Consider the following 20,334-nt stretch of genomic DNA (forward strand, 5'->3'; position numbering starts at 1 on the left):
TTTGCTTGAGGCTGTGCTTCCTTCGATCGTGTGGGCTCCATGTGCAAGTCATTGTTTGGACTTGCTCATGGAGGGCATCGGGAAGCTAAAATGGGTGAAGAGGGTGGTACACAAGGCTACATCGGTTGTCATTTTCTTCACGGTGAAGGTGAAGGTACTTGCGATGTATGGCGAGCATAGCAAACTTGAGTTGAGGAAGCCTTCTTCAACTCGGTTTGCTTATATGTGGTCATTGTTGGAGCGGCTTTATGAGGTACGGTCCGTCCTACACCAAACAGTGGTGTCCACTCTATGGAATGAGTGGGATGAGCATGAGACAGAGGAGGCAAAAGCCATGCAACGGTTGTGCCTTGATGAGCAATTTTGGCAGAAAGTCCGTGCCATTGTGATTGCCATGACTCCCTTTTATAGGGTGTTGTGCATGACTAATTGCGAGGGGTCCACCATGGGCCTTCTCGTTCACTTTTTCAGAGTGGCATTGGGGGAGGTACGGGCTTGCACGATGATTACAGATTCTCAGCGTGCATACATCATAGAGATAGCAAAGAGAAGTTGGGTATGGATGCATAGGTCCATCCATGGTTTTGCAGCATTGGTGCATCCGGCCTACAAGTCACCGATGATCATGGTAACAGAGAGCTCCGGTCAGCTTGTATATTTGACTCGTGTGGTCCCCATAGATGACCACAACACAATCCTAGAGAAGCTTGGATGCTATGCAGATCAGAGAGGATATGTGACATTTTCTTCTCCCACTTGTTGGAGAAGGGAGTCACTTGTAAAGCCTCTATTTTGGTGGCAAAATTTTGGATATGCGTTGGAGACTCTTCAGCCCTTGGCCATGAGAGTCCTTACGCAGGATTGCTCTTCGAGTGCATATGAGAGAAATTGGAGTGCCTATTCTCTCATTTACACGAAAGTTCGCAATCGTCTTAGCACACGATAGCTAGAGCGGCTAGTCTATTGCCGCACTAACTTGCGCATGATGAAGGCCATGATGAGTATGTGTAGTCCAAAGCAGATAAACACCTAACCATAAAATGATAAGTCAAGTTTAATTTTTAAATTTGTTGGTTTTAACTTGTGACTTTATAGTATTATACTCAACAATTTAGTATTTATAATCTATTATCTTATGTGCATTGTGTAGTTGAATGTTGATACATTCAAGTTGATGGGCGACACTCTTGCAAGTGTATATCAGGAGGTCGATGAGGAGGAACAGATCTTTGCAGAGCTCTATAGTGAGCTCATAGCAGCAGACACCTGTGACACTCGTAGTCAGCGTGCTCGTGGGCGAGGAGTTCGAGTTGCCAGTAGGGGCATGGTCATTCGACCCCCTTCGAGATCAACGAGGGGTGGTTTAGGTGGTTTGCAGACATATATGAGGCGGGGCTTTAGTAGCTCTCGTCCAGTTCTTGATGATGACATTTCCCCCTTGTCTACAGTTAGACTGTCATTGCGTAGGGAGCCATCATTTGATGCCTTATTAGTGAGGATGAGTATGGGAGTGCCTTATCATTCGATGATGAGGAGTCGTCTTCAAACTCTCTTGATGAGCACTCAGATGATGATGATGATGATGCTGATGATAGTGATGCCTCATGAGTCATTCTAGTCTCTAGGCCTCAGCTCTCTCGAGTCTCACCTTTTTGTATCTACTTACCACTATCACTGATGATTGTATCCAGTTTCACTCATTGATGATTGTATGATGTATCCAATACACTGTACCATTGCCCGCATGTTTGTTGCTCGCATGTGATTGCGAGGGCTTTTTACCTCATGTATTCAGCATATTTTGTAATGGCAATGCTAGTTTCACTTTGAATATGTGTTCTATTATTTATAGTTTTTAAAAAATGAAGTTAATTTTTTTTCGTATTAATATCGTACCGTACCTTATAAAATCTTAAGGTACCATTTAGTACCGTGTTTTGTACCGTACCGTATCGTACTTTTTGTACTTGACAACTATGGTTGTGAAGAAAATTGCTCGCTTCAACTAGCAAAGTTGTTGAAGAGACAACAAGTTTACCCCAAGCTAGGGGACATGATAGACATCATCCAATGAAGCAAATTTTGGACCCAAGTTAGTGGGAAAATTGACGCGACCTTGGGCTTGAATTGTGACCGAGGAGTTATTTCCTACGCAGGCACTCCTCGATGCGGTTGTTTGGGAAATAAAATGTCCACTCTAGGAGTCATGTGATGGGCAGCTCCATTGTCTACAAGCCAAACAAGTATTGATGTTTTGTGTGACGAGTGGGCCTTTGCAGGCATCTTATCAAGAGATAGCTCGTAGATGTGAATGAGACTCGCATCTAATGTCTTCAAGAAGATGATTTGGGTCTCTATAGACTAGTCAGACAAACCCTTTGGAGTTGAGTAGGTCGTCAACTATAATGACGAACCAGTGGTAGTATGGGTCTAGTCTCTCCACTGCCCTGCTATGGGTTGCCACCACTCTGCTTTCCTTGTTGGGGATTGATTGACTAGGGTGTAGAGGTCTAATTCTTGGATTTTGGTTGTGTGCCTCTTGCCTTAGATCGGCACTCGTCTCATAATGGCTAGTTTTTTTACAATGTTGATAATACTTATTTTTTAAAGGTATATTTTGCCATCTAGGTTTAAGTGTAGGTTGATTGGTTTTGAAATCAGCCTTCCTCCTTAGATAGGGTGGCAAATAACTTGATTAAGTACGATTTACATCAATTAACAAATTTACAAAATTGAAATGCACACTTTACCATATAATCTTGGACATTGGACACCTTGTTGGCTTCAAAATTGACTCTCCTTCAAGTATAGCCTTAGAAGCCTCAACTTTGAGAGTGGGATCTGAGAAGTTTATAGGTGTATGACATTCTTGCCCATACAAGGCTTGAAATGCTGATATCTTGATTGTTTGTTGAAAGGTAGTGTTATAAGCAAACTCCACCAAAAGTGTTATAAGCAAACTTCACCAAAGGTAGATGTTCAATCCATCGTCTTGATTCTTTGCCATAGTAAGACCTTAGAACATCTTCAATGGTCTAGTTCATCCTCTTAGTTTGGCCATTAGTATGAGGATGATAAGCAATATTGAAGCATAGCTGCATTCCAATTGCTTGGAATAGGCAAGTCTAAAACTTAGAGATAAACTTAGAGTCTCGGTCACAATTATACTCTTTGGCAATGCATGTAACCTAAATACTTCTTTGATAAAGACTTGAGCAATGTCAGATGACTTATAGATTGTTTTGATTGGGATCAAGTGTGCAACTTTTGTCAATCTATCAACCACTACTATGATGGAATCATATCCACTAGTAGAGCAGAGGTAATCCAACAACAAAGTTCATATTTATTGACTCCCATTTCATTTGTGGAATGTCTAAAGGTTGTAACTCCCCACTCATCTTGATCCTTGCCGCCTTGACTCTTTGACAAGTCAAGCATTGAGTTACATACTTTAATATTGTTAAAAGATGGGGATCTAGAGCATGACACAAGCTATGGTGGATGAAAGATGAAGACCAAAGTCATAGTTGCAGTCCAAAATGACCAGCAAGTCTTCAATCTGATTTGCCCTTTGATTTGGGCAATCAATTGGCCTTCACTTGCGTTGATGGAGATGGAAAATGTCCCAAATTCATTGATTTGTTGGTCCCTCCACTTGAAATTGACTAAAGATAATTTCAGCCCTTTTGAATCCAAGTCTTGGAGCTTCCAATTTTTGGTATGCTTCTCGAGGCTGTCTCTAAACCCTAACTTTTGCTACATATTAGGGTTTACAATAGAGAATTTTGAAATTTCTCAGCCTTTGGTGATCTCAATGTTGTATTTGGAGCAAGGTTGTAGAAAGGTTAGGAGATGAGAGAGAATGCTGAGGAGAGAGAAAATTCAGGCTTTCTTTGCGAAGAATTGAAGAAAATCTGTCATTCACTACTGTTGCCCTATGTCAATAGCTTGTAGATGCAAAGAATTGAAAAAAATTAGTCGTTTACTGTTGTTGCCTTGTCTTAACAACCTATAGATGTTGTCACCTATTGTTGATTGGTCTTCTCTTGCCCTTGGTTGTCTCAGAATGTGCTTCAATCGCTGCAAATCAGAGCAGCAACATCTCCTCTTTCTCTCTCTTGCAAGTTGAATATACTAAAAATGTCTCTCTCCAACCTCTAAAGACGTTTTTTAGTCTTTCATGGGCATTTTTGACAAGTGGTAGCCTTTCCAAATGGTTTTTTTAGCATTAGTCATAATTAAATATTAAATTTTAATCTTTAAATATTAAAAATTAATTTAATAATTATTTTGGTACCCTAAAAAATAATTTGATTGGCCAATCATTAAATTGGCTAGGTAACTTTCATTCTCGAGTGTCTCTGTGTCATCTTTGACCATTAGATTTGCGTTGGATACCATTAAATGCCACTTCTCTAGTGTCACCAACCGACACTTATGGCCAAATGAATGACCTAGGCCAACAACTGACACCAGATATCACCAAGTATATATGCAACATAACTTATATCAACTTTTGCCTTTGACATTCCGTGTTTTTTGCGGGTCTCGAGCTCGTAAATTGACTCTAATCCCAATTGCACCTCACATGTGCAACATTTGCTTAATCATGTGATTAAAAATTAATCCACATGTTAAGTGAGGTTTCAAAAATACATGTCCTCATGATAGGTTTCTTGGGGTTCACTATTTGGATTTTGATTTGAGTTTTGTGTATCCTTGCATTATTGTCCCCTTTGAGAAGATGTAACTAGAGTTCTCTCTATCGAGGACATATTATAAAATTGGTCGAACAACTATGCGTAAGACAATAATTGACAGTCAAACTCATAAAATATGGGGATCTCAGATTGTGAAATCACTTGTTGCATTAAATGAAAATATTTTCTTGGGAGCTTGTTATAAGGAACATGATAACCTAATCGTCAAAGGACTTAGGAGCCCCAGTGGTTTAGAACTCAGTGAGGAGATGTCGATAATCAGTCAACTTGACTTTCAAGTCATCCTTATCTATGATTTTGAAATTTTGAAGCTCATGATTCAAATTGATGGAATGAGTCCTATTTCGAGCCGTATAGCGGTCAGTCAAGTGTGCCCAACGCTTGGATGCTAAGTCGAAATGTTAAAGTTGAGAATGAAACTTAAACAATAAGCCTTGCAGAAGCTCGATAATAGTGGAGGTGTTACGAGCATCATGAGCGGATGATCTCATATGGAATAATAGCGGGATTAGTTTGGGGTTTCAATCCTTACATTAAATCCCATAGATTTTGAGAGTCTAAGACATGCCTCATCAAATTTGACTAGGTGGTGTAGTTTGATTTGCTGAAACGAGTCTGGTCATTAAATGCATGTTAAGCAGATGAGGAACTAGAACCATGAGGTGTATGGGAAGGTGGATTAATGGGATAAGGTGGTGGATAAGTAGAACAGGGTAAAGGTGGATAGGTAGAAATAGGCTGTTGATGTCCAATGAGTGCTGATTGTTGTGGAGATATCAAAACGAACATAGGTCCATATGATACCCTAGGTACAAGAGGAGGCATCAAAACATGATAGCCTTGTTCAAATATCGGTTGGGATACTATAGAATGATCGGATGGTCCATTAGGTATTGCTATAGAGACAAATTGCGATTTTAAACGATCCACACTTCAATATAGCTAGGATGCACTCCTAGAGGGATAACTTGAAAGTGTGTGTGGGAGGTCGAGTCTGTGTCACAGGTACACCACTTGGAAATAGATATATAGAGGTTCTAAAGGCTGTGTCTAAATGTGTAGAACCCCCCAATGTGCTATGTGGTGGATAATGTGGTGCACTTAATGAAAGCAAAAAGAAAGGTGCAGTGAAAGATGAGGGAGGGATGGATGGGAGCCCAAATGGATTTGTGATGGATGTTTTGAGAAACATTGTAGGTTCCTTTTGTCCATTAAATGCATTAGATAAAGATGCATCGACTCAATATTGACCACGAGAAATAAAATCATTTGAAGGAAAATGATAGAAAGAAGTACTTACAAGTTCTTCTTTTAGCTTCTTACCTAGTTTTGAGTTCATGAAGAAATACATATCTTTCTCATTACTCACAAACCAAAGCTTGTTTGGAAGAGTCTCTTCTTGAGGAACATCTTTTGATTCAATAGAGAATACAAAATCAATTGGTGTAGAATTTGAAATAGTAGGGTTCATACTTGACATTGGAGAAAAGTACTGGGGAAGTGATGTATAATTCGAGCTTGGTTTCACTTACGATTGTTTGTTCTATAGTGGAGATTTTGAATGTTTTGCAAGATCATTAGTTCTGTGTATCGAATCTAAGGAAGAAAACTCATGCTAATCTTCAATCTCTTGTTGAGCCCCATGCATAAGGATGAGATTATACTCAGTGGCAGAAATTTGATATGGTCTGCGGACTCCATGATAGTTCGGTGATTCTTCGTCCATGTTAGATTTGGTAGTAGCAAGCTAGAAGGCCCACTCTTGATTGTTTGTGTCTATATTTGGTTGTGGAGATTAGAGTGGTATCTTGAATGTTTTCAAAGTCGTTTGACCCTTTTATTGTTCTTGCTTTCACTAATGAGCTTTTTGATGAAAGGCCAAGATTTCTTAGAGAGTATGTAGCTCTGATACCATATGAAGAAATGCTCTAAATGCAAAAAGCACAAAACCAATCATACGACAAATAACAAATTGATAAACTCAGAACACAGTTAGGGTTAGGGCTAGGGTACCATAGAGATAGTGAATACAATGAATAATAAAGAGAATGAATAATGAATATATACAGTGCTTATGCAGCAAACACACTATGTAGTGAATATTAAATCTTGAACTCTCATATCTCTTGGTTTAAGGCAAAGGTTATGAGTTGTAGAGAGTGTTTTACTCCGAACGGATTCCAAATCGCAACAAAGGTAGCCTCCGAGTGTTGAACACCAGCAAACACAGCCAAGGAAGGTTGGATTTGATGTAGACGGTAGTGCAAGAGAGAGAAAGACCAACACAAGTACTTGAGGAGAGAAAATTTGCATGACAACAGTTAGATGCAAACACATCAAATAGAGATGATAGAATGTTAGGGCGACATCCAAAAACTGCAAACGTAGCATTTAGAGGAGAGAGAAGATCGCGTGGAACCAAACACATGTGAAAAACCTCTAGAAGGTCATGATAGCAAGTGGAGATGATGAGCAGATTTGAGAGACTAGGGATGCAAAAGGATTTGAGGTATACAAAGTGGTTGGATAAATCCTTATTTATAGACATATGAGCCAACCATCTTTGTAGTGTGGCGCTCGGGTTGTCTTGAATGGTGCTCGGATAATTTGGGTGCATTAAATGTGGGGATCGAGACACTTTAGGTACATTTAACATTTTGAGATTTAGGGATGTTTAATGAGCTGAAAAAAGGGGTTAAAGTTACTTAACTCTTTGTTGCTCAAGGCTCTCTTGGCCCAAAAACTCAAGCCAAGAGGAACCACACAACATTGCTCATCCAAGGGGTCTCACACCAAAGTAATGAGGGTGTTAGAAAAAGAGTGTATATTGGTTGCCCAGTGGCCTACCAAGACTATAGAGGTGATGTGGAAGTATCTCTATTTTACCCCAAGAGGTCCCTTCACAAAGCAACTAGGGCATCAGTCAATGGATGTTTAGTGGTTGTCCAATAATCTACCAAGATTACATAGTCGACGGTTATCTTTCATTGGGAGCCCAAGCATTTTAATTTTTTGTGGCTCTTTTTTTTTTTTTTTGATTTTTTAAAAAAATCCCTAAATTTTACATAGCGAGTGCTCAGTAGAAAAGGAATGGTTAGCTTATATAATTGTCAATAGGAAACTACCTAGCCACCTGCAAGGGTGTTGAAGACAAAGTAACGGTGAAGAGGTATGTAGGTGATAGAATCATAGGTGGAAATTGCTCAAGATCCGAAGTGAGCAAAGTAGTCATGCCACTCATGGGTGCTTTGTAAAATGAGATATATTGAATTGCATAGGACTCGAAGTGAGCAAAGTACTTATGCTACTCATGGTTACTTTGCAAAATGAGATGTATAGAAGAATGCTACTCATGAATGCTTTGCAAAATGAGATGTATAAAAGAATGCTACACAATGAAAACGAGAATGCTTGTGAAGCAAGATGCCACTTGGATAATGTCCCTCAAGGAAATTGTTCACTTACCCAAGCGACTTTTTACGAAGAATATATGTAGATTATGCAACACAAAGGGGAGGATACAGTAAGGAGGGATTTCTATATCGAGGACAAGAAGATACAAAACTTGTAGGTACCAAATGAAGGGTAGGAATCCTCTCTTAACCATGGATGTCGATGTCAAAGGAGCTTGATGTTGGCCTTTATGTGGTGTCAAGAACCACGTAAAGAAGGATGAAGGACCCAAGTTGGAAGAGCTAGGAAGCAACTAGTATGGTAGGACAAAGAGATGCTCCATGAGTATCCTTTGTTCGATGCCTTGGTTTCTTTGGGGCGATCACTCGGGCTTCCTTAGCAAGATAACTATTGCCTCTGTAGTCCTGGTAGACCACGAGGCAACTGACGTGCATCCTTTGTGCAATGCCTTGGTTGCTTTGGGGTGGAAAGCCTTGGGGTAAAAATTGGCTTGGGCTCATATGTGCTACCAAATGAAAGCTCTTGTGCTAGTAAATTGGTTGTAGAGGCATCGATGGCCTTAATGAACACGGTGCCTTTGCATCAAGATATCAAAACATTATACATATTTTTTCTATGCAGATTTGATCATGTATTTCATAAGATCATGCATCCATATTTGATCCAAGTTCCCTTTAAGAACTCCACTTGAGCCTCTATGGATACCTTTTCTTGTCTACATTCTTGTTTGTGTAGTGCCTCCGCAAAGTGACATTTCCACTCGCACATGTGGCTCATTGCCTTGATAGAATTCTTCCATTGTTGTGTAGCAGCTACATTGAAAGGGATGGCATACCAAATGAACAAGTGTGTGAACTCTCTACTTGCCTTTGCAATGGCTTGCTTTTGAAGCCATGTGTGGATACTTGCACTATGCAATGAGCCTCTTTGTCCACTAGGAGATGACAATGGAGTCCTTTTTGCACTAGGACTTGATAGAGATATAGATACACTTCATTTTGCTGGCTTACTTCCAATTTGCAATACTTGTATCATCACTTCTTTGATTCACCGTAGCCCTCATATCGCGCGATCGGAGTGGCATGGCTCCAACATGGATCAAGCGCCATGACTTGGAAGGAGGTGTGACTTGTGAGAAGCTAGAACTTAGGAATAGAAAGAAGGAAAATTATGGAACTTGGAAGGTTAAAGGAATAAGAAAAAGAAGAAGAGGAACAAAGGAAGGAATAAGAAGAAGGAAGAAGGAGGGAGAAGGAGGAGGCTTGTGAGCAGGCTCAAGTGAAGGAGATGAGGAGGAAATGAAGAGTGAAAAAGGAGATGGGGAGGAAAAAAGAGACGATTTTTTTTTTTGGTATAATGTCATTTCTAACTGCAGGATGAACTGCCTGAGACGGGGTCTTGACAGCGGGCCAAAATGGCAGGTCCATTTCCGGCTGCTTGAAATGCCATTTCGGGGTACTAAGAAATAAATCTGGGGGAAAAAACCTCTCATAAGGAGAGTAAAAATTGCCCCAGTGTCCTATTGAGGATCACGGACACTCCTCTGTGAGCATAGGTGTGAGTCAAACCCAACACAGTTTAATTTAAATTCTTCAAAGATTAATTGCTTAACAACTTTAAGTTAGTTTAGATATAAGTAAGGTGATCACCCTTAATGAAGCAGTGCACGCTTTCATGGGTCCAATACCTTTTATAATACAGTGGAGATGGGCTATAGATTCAATCCAAGGTAAACATGAATTAAACTCTTCAGCTAAAATTCCAAGAGCGCAAGGATGAGGTGAATATAGTCCAAAATACTAGGAAGCGCTGCCAAGCAAAACACTTCACAAGGAAGTTGTCAACTTAACCATTACGTTTATATAAGCTTTGCAAACAATTCCACCTACATTCATTAAAATGGCAAAGAGGACAGCCAAATGCGGCAGTTCCTGACTGTTTCGGGGTGGCTGATGATGAAGGCAGCAGTTGGAAAGGTTCAAGCAGCAAAACGAGTAAAAGCATGCTTTTCGAGCCAGATGTCTGATTCAGATTGATTCAGGCTGGCAATATTGATTTATGGGGAATGCAGGAGATTGCCAGTTTTGGACCTGGGAAGGAACTGCTCTGGATCTTTTTAAGAGAGCAACTGCTGATACTTCTAAACCATTTTCTTGTCCTATGATAACTCAACAGTTGGTACTCCGTGGTTTCAAGGTACTGTTTGGTCCTGTTATTTGGGTCGTAAATGACACTCAGATATCATAAACTAAAGCAATGTAAATTGTTGACACACTACAAATATGAATGAAGTCCACTGTGTTCCATCATTCCTTCCAAGACATGCATCGAATTTTGTGCAAAAAGGGTTGTACAATGTTTTTTTTACAAGAAATAGGGTTCATTCAAAGCATGTACATTCAGAAGTTTACGAGTGAGGATTGTTAAGGTTCAGAGTTTCTTACTGCACTAGATATTCTGGTGAGAAGATAATTGAACTTGTTGCGGAGTCTTATTTTTCTTTTATGTTCCTTGCCAGTTGCCTGCAGTTTGTGGACCAGGGGTCACTTTGGTTGTATCTCCACTTGTATCATTGATACAAGATCAGATCATGCATCTGTCTCAAGTAGGTTACTGATTCGATCAAAAAGTTACATCTGAAGCTGTAAGATCTCTCAAGTGGATGGATTGACATTTGTTCAAAACTGTTGATCGTCCAGGCTAATATTCCTGCAGCTTACCTTAGTGGAAGTATGGAGTGGCAAGAGCAGCAGCAGATTTTGAGTGAGCTGAATTCACTGTATTGCAAATATAAGCTCTTGTATGTAACTCCTGAAAAAATTGCCAGGTACAAGGTAGCTCTCTGCTTCCATCTGATTTCTGTAATTCCTATTTCTGTCTGTGGTAAAGCTGCATATGGCTAATTCATCTGAACATTTCGTTTGTAGGAGTGACAATTTATTTCGACATCTAGAAAGCCTGCACAGAAGAGGCTCCCTTGCAAGAATAGTTATAGATGAGGCACATTGTGTAAGCCAATGGGGCCATGATTTTCGACCGGACTATCAGGTAGGCAGACATTCAGCTGCTTCAATATTGTCGTTGCATTAACAGGATAATAACTTGATCCATTTAACTCACAAGCCTTGGGAGTGCGTGTTCAACAGGGTCTAGTTTCCTGCTTCAATATTGTTGTTGCATTAACAGGATAACAACTTGATCCATTTAACTCACAGCCTTGGGAATGTGGGTTCAACAGGGTCTAGGTGTACTTAAACAGAAGTTTCCTACTGTACCTTTGATGGCCCTTACAGCCACTGCAACATTGAGTGTGAAAGAGGATGTTGTTCGAGCATTGGGTTTGTCAAATTGTATTGTCTTTAGGCAGACTTTCAATAGGCCAAACCTAAGGTTGCTCTCTCTCTCTCTCTCTCTCTCTCTCCCCACCCCCCTGCCCAGTTGTGTAGGAGTTTACTGAATGCTGCAACAAAATCTGGTGCTTGTTTTGTTTTGACAGGTATGCAGTGATTCCTAAAACAAAAAATTGCCTCAACGACATTAACAAGTTCATTAAAGAAAATCACCCCAATGAATCAGGAATTGTTTATTGTCTTTCCCGAATGGATTGTGAAAGAGTTTCTGAACGATTGAAGGTAACAAATGAAGTCAGATTGGAACTTCTGTTAAATTCAGTCATCAAGTGTACATGTCTAGAGGTGGTTGCCATTATTTATGTCATTTGCTCCAGGAGTATGGCCACAAAGCTGGGTTTTACCATGGCAATATGGAACCTGATGAGCGCGCCTATGTACAGCGCCAGTGGAGCAAAGATGAAATTAACATCATTTGTGCCACTGTAGCATTTGGAATGGGTAAGATTTTCTTGCTTATGTTTCAACACTTTTAATCCTCTCTTACAAAGTGTAATGGTACTCTTCTTATGACTTCACAGGAATAAATAAACCAGATGTTCGCTTTGTTATTCACCATTCGATCCCCAAGTCTATTGAATCATATCATCAGGTAGTATGAAAATATGACGATGCATCTTACACTTGATAAATTTATTCTGTAGCTACTGAATCTTACCTTGTATTCTGTGATCTCCTGCTAGGAATCAGGCCGTGCTGGTAGAGACAATCTTCCAGCATCCTGTCTGCTATACTATAACTATGGTGATTATGTACGTGAAGTTTAAGTTATTGGGGTCAGGGGAAAGTTTCTCTATGAAACTATTAGCATTTAGATGTTGGCATGTTTTCTGTTCTCTGCTGCTGCAGATCAGGGTCAAGCATATGCTAACTCAAGGGGCAGCTGAGTGTAGTCCTATGAACCAAGGCCATAGTCGTGTGTGGAATGCACCTACTAGTTCCAATGCCCAGCTCACAACAAATATTGAGAACCTGTTGCGAATGGTATGTGTGGTTGAATCCCAGGTTATAGAAATCCTTTGTAACGTGCAAAAGTTAAAATGCAGAAGTATATGTTTTCAGGTGGGATACTGTGAAAATGATGTTGACTGCCGGAGGTCAGTCCAGCTTTCTCACTTTGGCGAGAAGTTTGAGAGCTCTAGTTGCAAAGGTACATGTGATAATTGCACTAAGGCACTGATTGCTGTGGAGGAAGACATTTCTGAGACAGCGAAAAAACTGGTATTGTTGTGTTCCCATTTAAGAAGCAACTCACATGTATCAAATCAATTTTTGTTCTGATCTGATTAAAAAAAAGAATTTCTATGTGAGACAGTAAACTTGACACATGGCAGTTTTTTTTGGGCTTGAGACAAAGAAAGCAGTAATCATTAATAATTTCACATTGGTCATTGATAGGAGCACAGAAATAATTATGATCAAATCACCAATGAGGTACAGTCTATTCTAGTTTTTCTTCCATTTTACAAGATTCACAGTAAACTACGAATTAGCTACCCTAGGCCTGCCATTTTTAAAATGATAGTACAGAAATTCACATGAATAAAGACAATCAGACTAACAATTAACTACCCTAGTAGGTCTGCCATGTTGAGAACAATATAGCAGACGTCTGTACTATTCTGAACATATTGGCCAGAAAGAATGCCATTGCTGTAATAAATCCCTCCTTTACTGCACTCAGAGCTGCTAATGGTCATCATTTTCCAGCTGATAAACACTGTTTTGGTACTAGATACATGTCCATCCTTCTTCGTAACTTGCAGTTGTTTATCTAACACATGTTATGTGTGAACATTTCAGAACATTTCACATTGATCTACAGTGTTAAGTTTATTGGTCTTTCATACAGGCTTAGTAAAATGTCCTGCATATATTGTACACTTTATAGGTGTAATAAATTATGCCTGCTCGGTGTATGTATCATAAGTATGCATACCAGGTGCATAATTGATGATTCTTTACAGGTGCAGTTGATTGTTGCTATGGGTCAGCGGTTTTCACTCTCTCATGTATTGGATGTCTTTCGTGGGTCATTGAGCCAGCAGGTTAGTATTCTGCACTCTTTTGGAGCAGCAACATGTCAGGTACTAGCTTCTACTTGAATTGGCAGATGTCCTTTATGTATGCAGGTCAAGAAACATATGCATGAGAGAATTGAACTTCATGGAGCAGGCAAAAGTCTCAGCAAAGGAACTGTAGAGCGCATTTTGCATCGGATGGTATTTGAAGGAATCCTCAGGGAGGACATAAATAAAAGTGACATGTTTGGCTCAATTTCTTCTGTTCTAAAGGTTAGGATTTGTTTTCACGCCATTCAGAAATAACAAGAAAAGATGAGCCGATACAAAATTACAGGACTGTAATACATTCCTGCTCTAATTGGGTGTTTCAGGTTAATAATCTTAAGTCAAAAGAGCTGTTCTCTGGCTACAAACTTATCATGAGGTCTCTCTCTCTCTCTCTCTCTCTCTCTCTCTCTCTCTCTCTCTCTCTGTGGACTGTCTCAGACAAGTATTGGACTGGTAATGCCCTAAATTGAAAAAAATGTGGCAATATGAACACTTTGTGATTTTGGCTGGCCAAATAGTGTAAATGGCCAGTACATCCAACATAGAATCTGCCTGTAATTATCTATCATGTCTGCAACATTTTGGAAAAGAGTGTCTGGTACATGGGGTGTTTTATTCTAAGAATTGTGGATCATGGTGACACTCCAAAGTAGATATTTGTCCGAAGAAGCTGGGGGATGACTGGAAGATGCAGCTAATACAGTTTTCTTCCTTTCTAGGAACTCCCATATTGGGATGTATAATATTTACATCGCCTGTTGAAAGTCTTTGCTTCAGAGGAAGTTTGAGGGTCAGACATTTGTGATCGATTGTTTCCACCTACATGGGGTGTTTTATTCTAAGAATTGTGGATCATAGTGACACTCCAAAGTAGATATTTGTCCGAAGAAGCTGGGGGATGACTGGAAGATGCAGCTAATACAGTTTTCTTCCTTTCTAGGAACTCCCATATTGGGATGTATAATATTTACATCGCCTGTTGAAAGTCTTTGCTTCAGAGGAAGTTTGAGGGTCAGACATTTGTGATCGATTGTTTCCACCATCGAGCATCCTTTATCAATCATCATATTTCGGAGCTGATTTCAAGGAATCAACGTGTAAACATCTGGGAAGTGAGAATTTTACTTTTGTACCTCCTATTTCTTCTCGAGTAACCATTGAACCAGTTGGACAGCATTACACTCTGGAAATCTATCTAAAAATTTCCGGGTAGACTCTCCAAGTGCTATTCCCTTTCTTGGCTTCAAGACAGGTAAGGGCCCTTGGGCATCACTGTAAAACCTCCTCAAGTAAGGGAATCATTACTAGCAAGAGGTTTTTCCTTCTAGTCCTTGTGAAAATGAGGGAATATTTACAATTATCAGAGATACAAATCTGGTAATCTAAAACATAAATGTTTACACCACCTTAAATGTTGGCCTGATGACTGTGGCTAGTCTTGTCTCAGGTATCATTGTTGCTCTAGACAAAATGGATGATTGAGTGACTGAGAACCAAGATTATGGGATCAGAGTTTTCCAAGCACAAAATGCTCTTTAAAGCATGTGTTGAAGTTGAATTTGTAATCCAAAGATGTCAGAGAATAGAATTTGTGGAATTACAGCAGCAGGTATTAGCATTGTGGATAACCTTGAAATGAGTTGGACTCTTTACATGCATTGAATGAAGACACTCTATACAAGCTGAGATCCAAGCAACAAGAGAGAAGTATTGGCTACTAGAAACCCTACTCTTATATGCATGTAATCTGAACCTCAGATGATAAGTTTGGGCCTTTGGACATGTTCATGCTGCTCTAAAACAGCCTTTACTGCTGGTAGCTGCCTAAGAAAGTGGAGGTGAAATACAAGTCAGACACATTCTACTACGATTTAAATCATACTTGGCAGAGGAGTCTGCCATGGATTCTGAAAGATAGACATACAGAAGCTCTTACTCTGCCATGAAATAGGATGAGCCAAACTATGCTGTTCTACCAATTCTCTTGGACTCTGTGATTGCTAAAAAATTTGAAACCTTCACATCTGATAAAATTTAAGTTACCTTGCAGTGGGCCTCAATTAGATAAAATTAGTGTCCTGTCTTATTGTTGCAGTAGTGCTTGGATGACATTTATATAGGGACTTACAGAGTTCGTGGGCTTTGTATTTAATTATGGGGATGTGGCTTTACCTCAATGAGAGATCCCTCTTTGACAAGTTTCCATTCCTGGCTGTATTTTGTTGGAGTTTGATTTCTAATCCAAAACTTTACTATCTAACTGCCTATATGCAAGTGGTGGGTGACTAACGGTCAGTTCAAAATGCATAACCAGTACTCATTTCTTCCCCTTGCTATTCCTGAAAGCATTGTTGTAAATGCTTTCCAAGGCGATGGCCTAGCTGTTAACACTTGGCCCTGAAGTTAGTGGTTGTGAGTTTGTCTTCTGGGTGCATCCATTGGTTGGATACCAATATTCGTATGGTGCATTTGTCAAAGCACTTGGTTAGTCGTCCTCCTTGGTAGTGTCTCCAAGGAGGGTCCTGGTGCAATCAAGCTCTGCCATTCATTGAGCAGCCAGCTATCCTATCTACAAATAGGAAACTGCCAGCATGGCTCTTGCCTAGTCTTTCTGCTGATATTTGGATTAGAGACACCCTCCCTTGTAGTGTGTGTTTTATCTTGGGGAAAAGTGCATGATTTGATGATATCTTGTTGAGACCAATCTGCTGTCCAAATTCCAGAGATTGCAGTTCACAAGGTATGTTTGTAGGAGCAATTGGTTGGCTGTCCTCCTTTGGTAGGGTCATCAAGGGGGGTCCTAGCGCAATCAAGCCCCACTGCTACTTGGGTTGCCAGCTATCCTACTTGCATATAGGAAAATGCCAGCTGGCTCTTGCCTGGTCTTAACTGATATTTGGATGGGAGATGCCCTCCTTCGTAGGGTGTGCTTTATCTCCCACTCAGATCAAGCCTGCTGAATGTTTTCGTGTCCAAATTCCAGGAATTGAATGCTTCTTTATTCTTATTCAGAGCTTAAAAATCCATAAATTGTAAATAACCAGCTTCAGGCATTAGGCTTCATTAATCTTTTTTCAAATAACTCATTTAACTTACTCTTTGTGTTGGAGAATGTCTTAAAGGAATCATTCTTGCATCTTTTGGCTGGTATTTTGTTTTGAAGTCTTGGCTTCTTGCTAAGATAACAAACAGCAGATTGAACCTCATTGCATCAAGTATTTGTATATGACTGAGAATCTATTAGATGCAAGCGAACTCCATTTTCAACTCAATGTTCCTCTTATCTTTGTGTGCGTTACATTTCTATGGTCATTGATGAAGGGACAGAATTGTCAGTGTGCAAAACTTCATGTGACTTACCATGTGCCATGATGTTGGCACATAAAAGATCGCTGGGTCAAATGTCTTGGTTTTCTCCAGTGCCATAATTCAGAATTCTCTTTTTATTATGTAGTAGTTATCACTGTATCCATCAGAGTGTTGCGCTTTGTTTTTCTTTTGTTCTTTTTTTTTTGGACCAGTTAATACTATGTGATAAAAAGTAGAAATATGAGATCGCAGTCTGAGTTGTCTTATTATTACTCAGCTTATGAAGTTCTGTGCACCAGGTTTCCTGCCACAAAAAAAGCTGAAAATCTTGAAAAGACTGATGCTTCAAAGAAGAGTTTGCAAGTGTCTTCAGCCAAAGTCAGTACCGAAGAGAGTTCAACCCAAGTTCAAGCATGCGCTTATCCTGTAAGACTTTGCTTTTTCATCAAGACTTGAGCTTTAACAGAATCACATCCGTCTCTTATGGTTTAGAAACATTTTACAGGCATTGTCTGCTAGAATTTATGCCGACTTGCAAAAACTTCGTCTGGAGTTAGTTAATGAGGCAGGCGGAAACCTTATGCCTTATCATATCATGGGGTAATAATTTTATCCGGAAAATTTCTAGTAAGAAAGAAGTCCTAGGATTTGATTTAAATTTATCTATCTCAAAATAAACTTGGGCTGTCCAGTGCTAATGCTGTTCTTATATGAAAGCTCACATATTTAACGCTGAAATGTGAGTTGGCATGAAAGCAAATGTCTTCTGCTCCTACAGGAATGCTGAACTTCAGCAAATAAGCAAGAAGCTGCCTAAAACTACAGAGGAGTTACTCGAAGTTAATGGTATAGGAAAGTAAGTAGAAATTTAAATCCTCGCTGCCCAATTCTCTTGCTGAAAGTTAAATTCCAATCCTAACTGCTTACTTCCAAATATAGGGTGAAGAGCAATAAATATGGAGCTCGTATTCTTGCGGTAGTTGCTAAGGCTATTGAAGCGTGTCAGAATCTGGAACATCTAATTGGGAACGAAAACATTGAACCCATGCCAAAGAAAAGGAAAGAGGGTGGCGAGTCCAAAGCAAATAGACCAGCAGGGCAAGTGAAGGATCCCGACATACCCAAGAAAACTGTTCTGCAGAAGACACAGCACCTTGAGGAAGAAGACTTTGCGAACGAGAGGCGAGTAAACTCCAAGAAGCCCAAGAAGAAAGTAAACAGCGATTCCCCGTTCGCATGGGCAACCGGAGCCCCTTCAAGCAGCTCTATAGTTGTGTCAGATGAGCCGGATGAAGACACAGTAAAGATTCCGGAAGGGTTTGTACCTACCAATGATTTGGATGACAACTCAACTCTTCTCACATTCAGAGAGAAGCCTGCTAGAACCCTTCCTCCTTCTCTTGTCCCAAATAAGAGGGTTGGAGATCATCTAAAAGCGAACCACCAGGATTCCACATCCTTTGCTGACTTTGCTTTCAAGAAAGTACACCGGCTGTGAAACATGAAAGCTGGTGGTTCTTGAACAAGGGAGAGCATATATATGCAGATCACGGTGTAGAGCTCTTTGTATGCTAGCACGCATTCTGTGGACGGAGGTCTTTTGTCCTTGGGTGGGCTCTGCTCCATTGAGATTGGCAGTGGCGCAAGGGCAAATTACACACTCAAGCCTACACTATCAGGGAGCTCCATTGAGATTGGCGATAGCGCAAGGGCAAATTACACACTCAAGCTTACACTCTCAGGGAGCCTCTACATGCCATAGCAAAAATACGACTCATCCTCATGAATAAGTGCACACATACACCAATTTTCCAGTAAAACCTGTAAATATCTGTCAACAGATTATCCCCATCCAAATTTAAGATTGGATGCTTGAACGAATGGTGCCTATAATGGCTGTATTGAAGCCGTATAAGGTAGCAGTCCAAGCAGGTGGTTCAAGGGTTATGCATGTTCATGGTGAAATTCTAAAAAGTTCTCACGTGAGAGAGAGAGAGAGATTCCCGCGAACTAGGCCCTAGCCATTGATGTGATGATGCTCTCTCGTAATTTGGAGGGAGGGGACAAAAGAGTTTATATTTATTCAGACAAAGACGAAAACAAATGGGTCACAGATCCGAAGCCATGGAATCTGGATTGTCAAATAGCTAAAAGAATGCCTAAGTGGCCTTTGTTCATGTACATTTCAATACATTATAATAATAGGGAACATAACCCAAGTACAGAATTGGGATGCCTCCCCTGCAGGACATCCTCTTACGGAGACTATTTTCTAAGTCAAAGATAAACACTCGTGGCAACGGAGCATACGTAATGAAAACAAGATCCTGAAGGCGGCATGTCCAGTGTCTGTGATATCTTACGGTAATAATTAGCTGTAATAGGATGAGAGTTAAGGGAAATGCCAACTACTACAGGAGTATACAAAGATTTACGAGGAAATGGATACTTGCTAATTATTAAGCTGCAAGAACAAGGAGCGGCACAATTGAGTGATTGGTCGCATGAGAAACATGCCTTAATATATGGTCACTAATTCGAAAGGTCGGGATTCCAAAGGATTCCATGCTCCGAAGAATCTCCATGGTAACTACAAACCTTGAGTTACATTATGCTCTCGCTTTGACCACATACTTTGTTGTACTCTTTGCCATCTCTATTGCATGGCCAGCCTCCCTTGTTAGAAGAGTTCAAGAAGGTTTATGTCGTGAGAAGAATTAATGATAGATTAACCCATGGCTATGGGGCATTAGGAGTTGTGGAGAACCAAGAGACCGAGGTAGGTTTATTTGGGGATTGCTTTCACGAGATCAAGGTTCACTATGAGGAGAGGAATCAAGGATAGATTTACCCATGGCTACGAGCCATTAGGAGCCATGGAGAACCAATGTGCCCATATTCAATTTCAAGAACCCATGGCTATGGGGCATTAGGAGCCATGGAGAACCAATGTACCCATCTTCAATCTCAAGAACCCTAAACCAAGATCTAGCTATTTCACACATTGGTTACACCAACATTTCAATATGGAGCTACTCTTTGGGAAACAAGCCTCTACCTTAAGAGAGCTATATCAAAGCAATCACTACTAGATGGAGGGGAGATCTACAATGGATGAGAGTAGATGGAGAGGGCCTTAGTGATGATGATCTCTCAAATAACCAAGACTAGGTCCTCACTGCCACATAAAATAGTCAAAGCAAAGATGGAAGCACCACCTATTGGCCAAGGCCCGTTTCCAAAACAATGGGTTTTATGCACAATCTTTGAAGCCTTTTGAGACAAAGAAACTCTAGACTTATTCTATAGTCATCTAGACAATTAGCATGAAATTGAGTGTGTTGATATGCTTAAACAAACACATAGTAGCAACTATATGGGCTAGATATGAATCACCCCCAGTTG

General features: G+C 40.2%; 1 protein-coding gene across 1 annotated transcript in view; it reads left to right on the forward strand.

The window, feature by feature from the left end:
* The window catches only part of RECQ4A (DNA helicase (RECQl4A)), a 59,105-nt gene extending 39,957 nt beyond the window's left edge, over positions 1–19,148 (forward strand). The window contains exons 10-26 of the mRNA XM_087676190.1: positions 10,657–10,743; positions 10,838–10,965; positions 11,066–11,186; positions 11,377–11,528; positions 11,635–11,770; positions 11,866–11,989; positions 12,070–12,140; positions 12,232–12,300; positions 12,398–12,532; positions 12,611–12,769; positions 13,516–13,596; positions 13,681–13,842; positions 13,944–13,996; positions 17,229–17,355; positions 17,435–17,529; positions 17,708–17,785; positions 17,869–19,148. Coding sequence (XP_087532316.1) covers positions 10,657–10,743; positions 10,838–10,965; positions 11,066–11,186; positions 11,377–11,528; positions 11,635–11,770; positions 11,866–11,989; positions 12,070–12,140; positions 12,232–12,300; positions 12,398–12,532; positions 12,611–12,769; positions 13,516–13,596; positions 13,681–13,842; positions 13,944–13,996; positions 17,229–17,355; positions 17,435–17,529; positions 17,708–17,785; positions 17,869–18,427 — 2,337 coding nt within the window. The 3' untranslated portion in view covers positions 18,428–19,148. The remainder of the gene's footprint in view (positions 1–10,656; positions 10,744–10,837; positions 10,966–11,065; positions 11,187–11,376; positions 11,529–11,634; positions 11,771–11,865; positions 11,990–12,069; positions 12,141–12,231; positions 12,301–12,397; positions 12,533–12,610; positions 12,770–13,515; positions 13,597–13,680; positions 13,843–13,943; positions 13,997–17,228; positions 17,356–17,434; positions 17,530–17,707; positions 17,786–17,868) is intronic.
* The last annotated feature ends 1,186 nt before the right edge of the window (positions 19,149–20,334 follow it).

Source organism: Lygodium microphyllum, chromosome 4, assembly GCF_053477565.2.
Source record: "Lygodium microphyllum isolate KBCC chromosome 4, Lygodium_microphyllum_v1.1.10, whole genome shotgun sequence".
Lineage (NCBI taxonomy): Eukaryota > Viridiplantae > Streptophyta > Polypodiopsida > Schizaeales > Lygodiaceae > Lygodium > Lygodium microphyllum.